At 52.1% G+C, this 12,350-nt stretch overlaps 1 protein-coding gene across 5 annotated transcripts in view; it reads right to left on the minus strand.

The window, feature by feature from the left end:
- Positions 1–5,262: 5,262 nt before the first annotated feature.
- The window catches only part of ST6GALNAC6 (ST6 N-acetylgalactosaminide alpha-2,6-sialyltransferase 6), a 12,270-nt gene continuing 5,182 nt past the window's right edge, over positions 5,263–12,350 (minus strand). For 4 of the 5 annotated variants that reach the window (XM_040631949.1, XM_040631948.1, XM_040631951.1 and 1 more), the window contains exons 4-6: positions 9,920–10,326; positions 7,418–7,525; positions 5,263–6,742 (exon numbers count right to left, since the gene is read on the minus strand). In XM_040631949.1, the coding sequence (XP_040487883.1) occupies positions 6,412–6,742; positions 7,418–7,525; positions 9,920–10,326 (846 nt within the window). In that variant the 3' untranslated portion in view covers positions 5,263–6,411. Of the gene's footprint in view, positions 6,747–7,417; positions 7,526–9,919; positions 10,327–12,350 lie in introns of all 5 variants that reach the window. The other variant, XM_040631952.1, reaches the window with a different exon arrangement.

Raw genomic sequence — 12,350 nt, forward strand, 5'->3', positions numbered from 1 at the left:
GGCGCTCCGCGAGGGCAGGGAGGGAAGGAAGGAGGGAGGGAGAGCCGACCGGGAGGGAGGGGGGCCTGGACCCGGGTGAGCCCCGATGGGAAGCCAGAGCAAGGCCGCCGCCCCCCATCGTGCACTCCCAGGTGGCTGCGCCCGCAGGGTTTTCTCCGTCCCTGCCTGATCTTCCGTGTATCCACTTCACCGCAGGGGAACGGGGCCGGGTTTCCCCGTATGACAGGTGGGGAAACAGACCCAGAGAGAAGAGGCTCTTTGCACAAAATCCCATGGCAAATTGTTGGCAGAGAGAGGCCAGGCCCAGCTCGGGAGGCAACCGATGCATGGATTCTGGGGGCTTTGACAGACCAGTCCCTCCACCCCTCCTCAGATCCTGCCCAGAGGCCCCTGGGCCGAGACACACCCCCCCTCAACGCCCCCTCTCCTGTTAGAAGGGGCCCAAGAACTCCTCTGGGACTGAAACTCTCTCAGGACCCCGAAGACCCTCCAGGGACCTATTTCCCTGCTAGTGGTTGCCTAGAAGATTATACAACATCAGCTCTGTCTCCATTGAACTGCCAGGCGGCCCCCAGGAGGTGAGTAAGGCTGCGGGCTGGTCAGAATGCTGAATGGGATGTGGGTACCTAGGTGGGGGGGGGGGGGGGCGCGACAATCCGGAAAAAAAGAACAGTTCCCATGAATGAGCGCTCACTGGACCAGGCACTGGGCAGAGTGCTGGGCTCATACCGGGTCTGTGAGTCCTTAAACCCGGAGGAAAGTGAGGGTCACACCTGTAAAAAAGACGTCCCCAGCACGGACCCGTGTAGTACCTCTGAACGTAAAGAATTGTTTTGGAACAAAAACTTCATCCACTTTTTGACACAGGGATTCTGAACTATTGAACTGGACAAAGGCATATGACGGAACACAGAGCTGCTGCACCCCCATTCTTTTTTTCCCCCTAAAGATTTTATTTATTTGACAGAGAGCAAGCGTAAGCAGGGGGAAAGGGAGAGGGAGAAGCAGGCCCCCACCAAGCAGGGAGCCCACCATGGGGCTTGATCCCAGGACCCTGGGATCATGACCTGAGCCGAAGGCAGATGCTTAACCGACTGAGCCACCCAGGCGCCCCTGCACCCTCATTCTTGATAAAAATCAGATATTTTCCTGGTAACTGTCATAACGAACTAGAAACCTGACGCACTGTAAAATGTCATTCTTCCGATCATAATGTTTGGAAACAATGTGTGTGGTCTTCCTAATACTTCCACAATTTGCTAATGAAGACCCCTGGCTTTTACTCCACAAGGGGACACAATCGGGGTTGCTCCCTGAATTTGTGCTCCCCAAATTATAGTTCTCAGACCCCACATAAATGCTTTTGTTTCATCTTCCATTAAAATAGGTAGAAGGGAGGAGTTCCTTCGTGGAGACAGGCATATAGCAGGACGTGCTCAATAATGCCACGGGGCAGAGACCAGGACCATAGTGTCAGAACTCATGCAGCTGACAGCTAGACCACATCACGACCTTGAAGGTGGCGGCCCCAGAGAGCGGTGAGTTGCACTTCGAGTTTGTCTTGTAGGCACTAGGGAGCCATGGAAGGTGTTTGAGCAAGACAGCGCGAGTACCAGGAAAGTGAGACTACCGCAGGTGGGGGGTAAGCAAAAACAGCCAGGACGATAAGGCCTGGGTCTAGTCCTAGCTCTGCCACCTGTGACCTGAGACAAGGGCCCCCGTTTCTTGGGACCTTCGTTTCCCCATCTGTGGGAGGGGTGGGTGCTGGGTTAGAGGTTCTGCCTTAGAAGTTTGAAGCTGAAGTGTCTGGAAAGGCCTCTCAAAAGCTGTAGGTGGCTGAGGGCACTGGCGCCACCTTTGGGAAAAGCAAACTGATGGTGCCAACTGAAATGTTAAATGTGCCCTCTACCTTCAGGAACCCCACATCGGGGCACGAAATGGGTATGGGATGGTTCTCCAGCGCCAGTGGGGCTGGCCGGATGGGGGGGATGGTGGCGTAGCCGGGCTGTGTGGGGTGGGCTCTGCAGTTCGCGTCCACACGACAAAGGAAGCCAGAGGTCTGTGTGGCTGGCTGCCCAAGCAAGGGAAACAGGCAAAGAGCCCAGTGAAAATAATTCTAAACATGCAGGGGCGTGTGTGTGTAAAATCTATTCCTACGGGGTTTTTGTTGCTTTTTTTTAACGTCTCTGAACTCGTGGTGTCTTCTAATCACATCGATGGTATCTTTAAGTCGGTGAAATGAAGCAGATCAGAGGGGGCAGGGGGGCGGGTGTACATGAGCCCCTCAAGGAGGTGGGACTTTCACTTCTTACTTAAAGGCTGGCTGGCTGGCTTTCTAAAAATAAAACAAACACCTATGACTTTATACATAAAACAATTTTAACACAGATGTACCTTGAGGACACGATGTTCAGTGAAATAAGCCAGTCACAAAAAGACAAAGAGTGTATGATACTAGCGATAGGAAGTATCTAGAGTGCTCAAATTCATAGAAACAGAAAGCAGAAGGGCAACCAGGGGCTGGGTGGGGAAGGGGAAACTCAGAGTTGCTGTTTAATAGATTTCGACTTTCAGACACATGAGATGAGAAAGTTCTGGAGATGTTTTACAACAAGGTAAGCGTACTTAACACTCCCAAACTGTACCCTTAAAAATGGGCAAGTAGTAAATTTTATGTGGTTTTTGCCACAATAAAAAGACATTTTAAAATCTTAAAAACTGGAAAAAAACCACTTTTAAGTACCTGTTCTAGTCTGCATCCTTGTCTCAGCCATATTGAAGTCTCTGTGAAAAACACGATTTCGCTTTCTTATAATTCTACTTGAGCAAGTTGGAAAGTTCTTTGAACTTTCACATTTCTGTATTTGGGTACCTTTTTAATTTTGTTTGTGTATGACCTGTGGATTTTCCACCGATGCTGGGATATTAAAGTGTCAGGATTTTTTTTCCCCAGCTATAACCTAAAAAAAGAAAAAGGGAGGCAGGGAGGAAGAGGGGGAGGAAGAAGGAAAGGAGAGAAGGGAGAAGGGGAAAGGAAAAACATTGCATAGAGGAAAAATCTGGAAGATTATATCAAACTGTTAACAGGGAACAGGACCAGGTGATACCCTCTAACTTGTATCATTTGTGTGGCTTATGTTATTTTATAACGTGAAAGGAAAAAAAAAAATACCTGGGGCGCCTGGGTGGCTCAGTTGGTTAAGCGTCTGCCTTTGGCTCGGGGTCCTGGGATCGAGCCCTGTGGGGGGCTCCCAGCTCAGCGGGGAGCCTGCTTCTCCCTCTCCCTGCTTGTGCTCTCTCAAATAAATAAATCTTTAAAAAAAAACAAACCTGTAAACATATAAAATGAAACCAGTTTTTTTAATATTTAAAAAATATTTTGGTTAAAGAATGAATCTCAAGGCTTGAAGACAAGCCAGCTTGGGGGAGGCTGACTCTGCGGCGGCCTCACACGGAGGCTCACAGCTGGAACCACGCAGTCCAGCTGCCCCGGGTGGGCGCTGAGCTGAGCATTGCAGGAAACAGCTGGAGTGGCTGCTTTCGGGAAGCACAGGTCAGGTCTGCAGCTGGTAGGACATGCCCCCAGCCCCAAGGAGGGGCCTCAGAGGGGTAACTGGGAAAGGGATACACAGGGATATAGGGGGCTCTGAACCCCAAAGGAAGAGGTAGGTTTGGTCCTGGGCACACTGGGGAGCCAGTGAAGGTTTCAGAGTGAAGAGGACCATAGTGAGGTGGTTTTAGGAAGTCGGTTTGGGCAGTGAGTGGACCAGTCTCTGCTGGGTCCCATCTGACGCAGTGAGTCTGTGGGGTTGAGGGCCCCATGCGTCCTGCCCTCATCTTCTCAAGTCCTACCTTCTGATACTAAATTGAACTGTCCCAGGGTCCACCCCAGCAACCAACCCCCCTCTTTTTCTTTTTTTTAAAGATTCTATTCATTTATTTAACGGAGAGAGAGAGAGCACAAGCAGGGGGAGCAGCAGGCAGAGAGGAAGAAGCAGGCTCCCCACTGAGCAGGGAGCCCCATGAGGGGTTTGATCCCAGGACCCTGAGCCGAAGGCAGACAGTTAATGGATTGAGCCCCCCAGGTGCCCCACCAACTCCCCTCTTAATGCCCTCCCACGCACCTCCCTTCATGCCCACCGATGAGCAGACGAAAGGGCCACAGTATTCTGGGAGAGAATCTCTGCCTGGACCCAGATTCCCAGAAGCCTTTGCATGGGACTAACACGGCACATGGCACGTGGCTGCCTATTGCGTGTGTAGGTGAGCAAGGGACAAAGGCAGGGTGTCCCTCTCACCTCCCAGCTCTGTGGCCCACCCTCCCAGGTGGCCCTGTGCTGGAGAAAGCTCTTCCCCCTGGTCCCTGCAGCCCTCCCTCGTCTCACACAGCGCCCTTTGTCAGGCCTCTGCTCCCAAGGGTATCTTATCTGCCTAAACAGGTTGTAATCTGCCAGGGTCAGGACCCCTTCCTCCTGCCAACCTGGAGTAAACAAACCCTTTTGCCTAGAGGGTGACAGCAGCCCGTGGAGTCCAGGACTCGCCAGGCTCCTCCCAGGGCTACAGCCCTGCCGCCTCCTTCCCGCTGGGCCCTGCAGGAAATTTCCACTCCCTGCCCTCAGCGCCCCCAGGCCCTAGAGCCAAACTCTGAGCCGCCCCCCCCCACCCCCCTCGGTCTCCACTTCGTTGTGCTCCTCTGGCTTCCTCCCTCCAGTGCCCTGGAGCTGCTTTCTGTGACAGCTATCATTGCCCGCCCTCCCCCCTCTCCCTGCCTGAAGCACTTCCCCCAAACTTCTACAGGCCTCCTCCTTCTCCTTCAGGCCTCAGAAGAATGTCACCTCTACAAAGTGCCCCGTGTCATGGTCCCGCAGTCCTTAGCACCCTCCAGGGCCTGCTTGGGACAGAACTGCCACAGGGCCCCTCCCCTTCCTAGAACTCCCTAGAACCTGGAGAGCAGTGTCTGGACCTATTTCACCCAGGAGGGAACCAGAGCTCTGAGAGGTGAAGTGACTTGCCTGAGGTCACATGGGAAGGGGGAGGAGGGACTGGAAAAGCCAGGTGGGCTTGGTTCCGGGAACCCCACACACCTCTGGGGCGGCCAGGACTCCACCCAAGCTGCAAAATGTGTGACTCACTGGCCGGCTGAAACAGCTGGCCGTCCTGTGTGTGAGCTCCCAGGCTGGAGGGTGTGGGCACTGTCTTGAGGAAGCCCACAGCAGGGCCAGAGAGAGCCAGGCTTGATCCAAGAGACAGAGGACACGGAACCAGAGCTTAGGTGCATTTATTCCTGTACAAATCATACAAAACCAAGTCTGGGGGGAGTCGCCGGCTCCCAGCCCCCACCCCAATGTGCAAAGGCTTGCTGCTGGCCTCTTCCTCCTGAACCTGACCCCTCCAGCTCCACGGCCTCCTCCAGGAAGCCCTCTAGTCTTCCCTTCTGGGCTCTGGAAGAGCAAGGGCAAGTCCCCCCCACTGAGGTCCAGCAATAAAGTGCCTGATGTAGAGTGAAGGGGCAGAACCCAGGCGATGCAGCTTCTGCCCCCAAGAGCCTTCCCAGACCCTTGGATGACTCCAGCAGCTGCAGACAAAGGGGCTGCGTGAAACCCCATTTTGGCTGGGATTCCCCCTTTCTCAGCCCCAAAGGCTACTCCAACAGGTGGAAAGCCTCACTGCTGGATGGCAGAAAAGGGAGCCTGGCTCTTTAAGAGCCAAACTAATGGCAGCTGAGTGGAGGGACTACGAAGAAAACAGCAGAAGATTTGTCCCTTTCCTATTAGATTCTCCACCAAACCCTGTGGGAGTTTACACAAAAATACCCTAAGTTTCCAGGAGGAGGTGAGGAAGGGGACTCCAAACCCCCAGGGAGCTGAGCCCCCCAGCAAGGGGTGGTGGCTGGAGGGGTCCAGTCTTAGGGAAGACAGACCCAAGGAGGTCAGTGGGGAAAGTGGGAGGGGGCCTCAGACTCCACGTTAGAACCTGACACAGGCAGGAGGGTGACCAGAGAGGGGACAAGGGTTTTGTCCAAAGCCACTCAGGGCAGTCAAGACTCGGATGCTGGCTCCCACCTCTAGGATCCCCCCCACAATCCCGCAAATCCCCTGGCCTGGCCTCCAGACACAGCTCCCACTCACATGCAACCTCTCTTTCTGGCTCTGGGAAGTGAGGGAGCAGCACAGAGTTCCCAGCTCTGCAGAACAGGACCCCATTGTCCCAGCCAAGAGGGAATGATGGGGGGTCCATCCTGGGGCTCTGAACCAAGGCCTCATGGGAAAGCACATGTCCTTTGCCTCAGATAACTTCAGAAATACCCTGATTGACTATGCTTAGACCCTGACTGGACAAGAAATACCTCCAACACCCCTGATTAACCACATAGCTCAAATCCCTGATTGGTCAAGAGACACCCCCAGGCCCTCACTGGCTGGAGGATACAAGGCCCTGATTGGCCTGAAGACACTCCGGCCAGCCTTGATTGGCCAGGAGATGGCCCTTGGTTGAGTGGCTGGGAGGCGAGCAGCCTCTCCCGCATCCCCCGTGAGAGGTCCACAGGCAGGGTGGCCTAGGTCCAGGAGGGGTGGGAGAAGGTGATTCCATACAGCTGGGCCCAGGAGGAGAAGACCCTCTTCTCGGTGATGAAGCGGTGGTGGTTGCCCTTGCGGCTGTGCTCATTCTGGATGTAGGTGACACACTCGTCTGGCCCCTTGGGCTCATAGTAGTGGTAGGGCATGCGCTGGAGGCGGGGCCGCTGGCTGGGGCAGAGCGGATGGGAGCTGTCAGGGCAGGGGACGCACCAGCCGGGCCCTTGCGCTTTCCAGCTCCTGACCTGCTAGCGGGTTTCCGTGGGGGAAATCCCTGCCCCTCCCGGGGCCTCGATTTCCCCATCTGTGAAATGGATGTAGGGTGGACTAGATTTATGACCACCCAACTTTGTTGGTTTTTTTAAAATATGACCGAAGCTTTCCTTTACCTTAAGAGGGTGGTAGTGTAGGGTAGTGGTAAGAAGTAAGAGCTCTGGAGCCCAGCCCCAGTGCTTACTGTTGTGGGACCTTAGGCCACTCACAAAATGTTTTCCTCAGTCTCTCATCTATGGAACAGAAAGAATACGGCAACTGTCCCTTAGGGTCCCTGTGAGGAGTAAATGACCTAACAAATATAGCCAGGCTGGGAACACGGTCAGCACTCGGCGAAGAAGAGCTGGCACCTAGCGGGCTTTTCATATAGTAATATTAACGATAGTTATTAATATATGAACTCTGAACGCTGGGGGAAGGCCCCGGAGGTAGCTAGCCCCACGAAGCCTAGATCTCCACAGAGCAGTTTGAATACCATAAAATGGAGGCCCTCAAAGGCACCCCTCAGCCAAAGTTTCTGGGGTTCCATCCTGCAGCCAGTGACTGGGCGTTATTCCAGGGGGGCTCACCTGCAGTAGTCAGGGGGCACCATGCCGTAGACGTGCACGTGGTCACACAATTCCACCGCAATCACCATGGTGAACCAGCCGGTGCTCAACCACGAATGGGACTTTTCCCTGGGGGCAGAGAAGGGGGTATGATGAGGGGCCATGTGGATGGGTAGGAATGGTCAACCCACTTGGAGTTTCCCAGAACTCCTCCCGCCTCCCCCCATCGGGGACTTCCCCCACTTCAGCGACCCCCTAGTCCAGCCCCAGCGTGGAAGCACGAACATCCTGGCAGAGGGCTTGTCTGGGCAGAGATGAGGGGTGTGGAGAGAGCTCCTTTGAAGGAACAGCTCATGCTGGTAATCAACTCCCGGGGAGATTAGTCATCATAGGGCAGGTTGCAAGTGACCATGAACTTACTAGACTCATGGTCTTGCTTGACGGAGCTTGCTAGAAGCCGCTGTGCCCACGCTAGGAGCAAACGCCTAATGGGAGACTCATCAGAGAAGGTCATGCTGTGACCACAGGTTCAGAGCAAGGTATGGAAAGGAGCCAAGGGCCTAGAGCTGAGCTGCCCACTAGAGCAGCCAGGAGCCACATGTGGGCACATGTGGGCACAGGACATGTGGCTGAAACATGCTATCAGTGTAAAATATGCATGGGGTGTTTTAGTGTGAAAGAACGAACACAGAAAATGCCACTGGTAGTTTCTGACTGTATAACGAACTGAAAATAGTTTGGATATATTTGATTGAAAGTGGTTCTTCGGGAAGCTTAAAAAGAAAAACCTCTCACAAGACTGACAAGGAAAAGAAAAGACACCAGTTACCAATATTGAGAATAAAATAGAGGATATCGTCACAGACCCTGTAGATGTGAGAAGGGCAATAAGCAAACCACAATTACATACATTAATTTCCCAACTTCGATGAAATTGGCCAATTCCCTGAAAATTAGAAACTACCAAAACTCAGCCAAGATGAAACAGATTAATCTGAGTATGTGTAACTATTAAGAAATTGAATTCATTGTTCAAAACCTTTGAAAAAGAACTCTCCAGGCCCAGATAGTTTCACTGGCAAATTCTACCAAACATTTAAAGAAAAAATAATTCTACACATTTTCTGAGGCTAGCATTACCCATAGTACCAAAACCAGGCAAAGACAGTACGAAAACAAAACTACAGATCCGTATCTCTCATGAACACAGACACAAAAATCTCAACAAAATATTAGTATGTCATATCCAGCAATATATAAAAATAATACACCACAACCAAGTGAGGTTTATTGCAGAAATTCAAGTCTGATTCACTGTTCAAAAATCAATCAATATTCAAAAATATATATGGTGGTATCATCTACCATAGTAATAACCTTAAGAAAAACCACATGATCATATAAACTGATGCAGAAAAACACTTGATAAAATTCAATATCTAATAATGATGAAAACTCTTAGCAAATCAGAGAAGAGAACTTCTTCAACCTGACAAAGGACAGCTAAGAACTCAACAGCTAACATCGTATTCAATGATGAAAGACCAAATGCTTTCCTACCAAGGGTGGGACCAAAGCAAGGATGTCTATTCTCAACGCTCCCCATGCAATTTGACCTTGTATCAAAAGTCCTGGCCAGTGCAATAAGGCAAGAAAAAGAAATAAGATGCATACAGATTGGAAAGGAAGAAATAAAACTGTTCTGAATCACATGTCCTTACAGCATGATTACGTGTATAGAAAATTCCAGTGACCCTAGAAAAATCTCTCAGAACCAGTAAGCTTAGCAGCATTATAGGATATAAGGTCAACACACAAAAATCAATTGTATTTCTGCATACTAGCAATGAATAATTGGGAACCCCCTAAAATTTTAAATACAATTTACAATAGCTCTCTCAAATCTTAAATATTTAGAGATAAATCAAATAAAGTATAGGGTCTCTATGTTGGACGTATTGGGTTAAATAAAATATATTATGAATTTCACCTATTTCTTTTTACTTTTTTAATTTGGCTACTATAAAAATTTGAATTACATATACGGCTTGCATTATATTTCTATTGGATAGCACTGGCCTAGCTTTTTTGGGGAGATCAGCCAGAAAAGGCTATGCTGGGAAAGATGTATCCTTAGGATAGAGCATTCTGGGAGCAACTATGTGCCTAAAGCAAGACGTGCTGGGTACAGTGAATACCTGACATGAGCTCTGGGGAGCTCTCCTAGGAAGATGCTAGGCGTGTGCCGCCTTAGGGCAGAGCATGCTAGGGAACCTGTTCCCTCAGAGCAACGCATGCTGGGAGGAAGCCCTCCTGGGGAGACGAGACAGTGCAGAGCATGTTGGAAGTGACTCCTGCTTGGGGCTGGACATGAAGTAAATTCCCGTGGAAAACTGACCAGAGGATGGCAGGAAGTGACCACCCCCTCAGAGCAGTGCATGCTGGGAACAACTGGCCCTCTGGGCAGAGAAAGCTGAGGCAGATCACAGGGCTGGCCAGAGGGGGCAGGCAGGAGGCTGGTACCTGTCCTTGCCCGTCTCACCCCGGAAGAGGTCGTCAAACTGGCGCATGCGCCTGGGAGAGACGGCGTAGGCCTCCATGTTGGGGAACACCAGGCCTGCCCGCTGGATGACACGCACAAGGCTGCCCTGGGGCTTCTGCATCTTGTTCGGGGGCCCCCAAAAGATGAACACGGTTTCGGGCGTCCGGTTGACGAACTCCTGGGGCCTCCGCAGCACACGGAATACGCTGGAATGGGCTACCACACGGAAGGTGGTCTTGTTGCCTACGTCGGCGGAGTAGCCCGTGGTGGGCGCGTCGTTCATGCGGATCGTGCACTCGGCTCTCTCGATCTCGGGGCCCAGCTTGGTTCCCAGCAGGTGGCTGGAGCTGGTGACAATCACACACTGGTGGCACCGGGAGGGCAGCGTCTGGGAGGGAGCAAGGAAAGTCAACACTGGCTGTCACGTCCACGCAGTGCCAGGCCCTATGCTCTGTACATCCAGGCCTCTAGGAGGCAGGAATTAATTTGCTCATTTTACTTTATTTATTTAGAGAGCGCATGACGGGGGGAGGGGGGTGGGCAGAGTGAGAGAAAGAATCTTAAGCAGACTCCACGCCAAGCACGGAGGCTGGTGTTGGGCTTGAGATCATGACCTGTGATGAATCAAGAGTCAAACACCAAACTGAGCGAGCCACCGAGGTGCCCCGATTTTGCCCATTTTAAACACAGGGAAACTGAAGGCTGTTCACTCGATAGTCAACAAATATTAAAGCAAGCTGGCCAATGGTCAAATACCAGGGACAGAGCAATGAATGAAAGGGACCCCACTCCTGCCTTTAAGAGGCTCACAGTCAGAGACACAGACGGTGAACAAGTAAAAGACAAACTAATGCCAGGTGGTGAGTAAAACATGCTACAAAGATAATACAATAGGGGCAAGGGATCAAGAGGGACAGGAGTGGGGGCTACTCTAGAAAGATCATCGGGGAAAGGTCGGGGGCTCTTGGAGCTGAGACCTGGAGGATGAAAAAAAACCACACAGGAAAGTACTCAGGGCAGGAGGAACAGCAAGACCAGAGGTTCTGAAGCGGGAATGACCACGGTGTGTTGAAAAGCCAAAGAAAGCCACTCGGCTGGGGCAGAGTGAAGGAACAGGAGGACAGGACAGTCATGCAGGGATGTCCCCAAAGTCACACAGCTGAGAAGTGCAGTGTTTGGGCAGGAACCCAGGTCTATATGGCCACAGAGCCCAGCCTTAGTCCAGTTCCCCTAAGAGGGCATCCTCCCCAGGACGCCCACGACATTTCCACACCACCCACACACAAGACACCACCTTGTCCGTCAGGAAAGGGTGTGGAAGCCCCTCTGGGCCTCTGTTTCCCCACTGGTGAATGAGTTGGAACCACACGTTCTCTGGGGCCTATTTTCTGCCTCTGGAATTCCTGTTGACCTTTAAGCCTGAGCTCAAGTGCTACCTCCTCCAGGCAGTCTTCCCTGAGCCCTTACTCCAAGATCCAATGACAGGTCCCATGGACCTCAGCTGATGACTTTTCCAGCTTTCTTGAGCTCTGCTGGCTTCCTCCGTTAGGCTGGAAGCAGCTACAAGCCCAGAGCTGCCTCATTCCCTTCCTTTCACGTCCCCCACACTCAAGCTCTTTCACTTTTTCCCAGGTTCTGTTTCCCAGGCCCGCAAGTGGGCCCTGTCCCAGTAAGGGTGTATTCAGATCCTGAGAGACTCAGGAGGATTTGTGAGGGAGGAGAGGGAGGCAGGCAGGGACCGGGAGACAGCTTCCCCCTGGAAGGTGGAGTCCGTATTCCAGACCAATGATTATCTCCCTGGCCTCCTGGAAAACATTTAGGGCTTAGAGGATTATAGGGTGAACCCCCAAACCATAAGCTGAGTCTCACGGCTACCCAAGACAAACAGAAGCCCCGGGGAGTAAGGTTTGGCTTCTCTACACAGCTGCAACTCCGGAGGTGGGGGTGGTGGGGGGTGGAGCAATACCCTGGCTCCTCCCCTCCCTTGCTGTGTGGCTTTGGACAAGGGACTTTACCTCTCTGAGTCTTGGTTGCCCCATCTCTTCAACGGGGCTAACAATGCTGACCTCACAGGGTCGGTGTGATGATTACTGCTAGTCACAGTGTCCAGCACACAGCAGGCAACTGAGAAAGGCCAGTCATTATTGCGACTGGTTTTGTATTGTCAGGTACTTGAGCGCTCGGCTCCCAAACCCTGTGTGGACTCCCCAGCAGAGACAGAGATCAGTGAAAACCAGACCACACCTCTCCTTAGGGATTCTGACTCAGGAGGCGGTAGGATATCAGCGCTAAAAATGGGACCCTGAAGAAAATGGAGAGAGAGAGAGGCAAGGCAGCTGTCCAAGGTCACACAGCAAACGGGGCTGAAGGCACTGGACGCCAGGGCCTCGACTCCTGGGGTCCCCCCCCCCC

Source organism: Ursus maritimus, unplaced genomic scaffold (assembly GCF_017311325.1).
Source record: "Ursus maritimus isolate PB19 unplaced genomic scaffold, ASM1731132v1 scaffold_17, whole genome shotgun sequence".
NCBI lineage: Eukaryota > Metazoa > Chordata > Mammalia > Carnivora > Ursidae > Ursus > Ursus maritimus.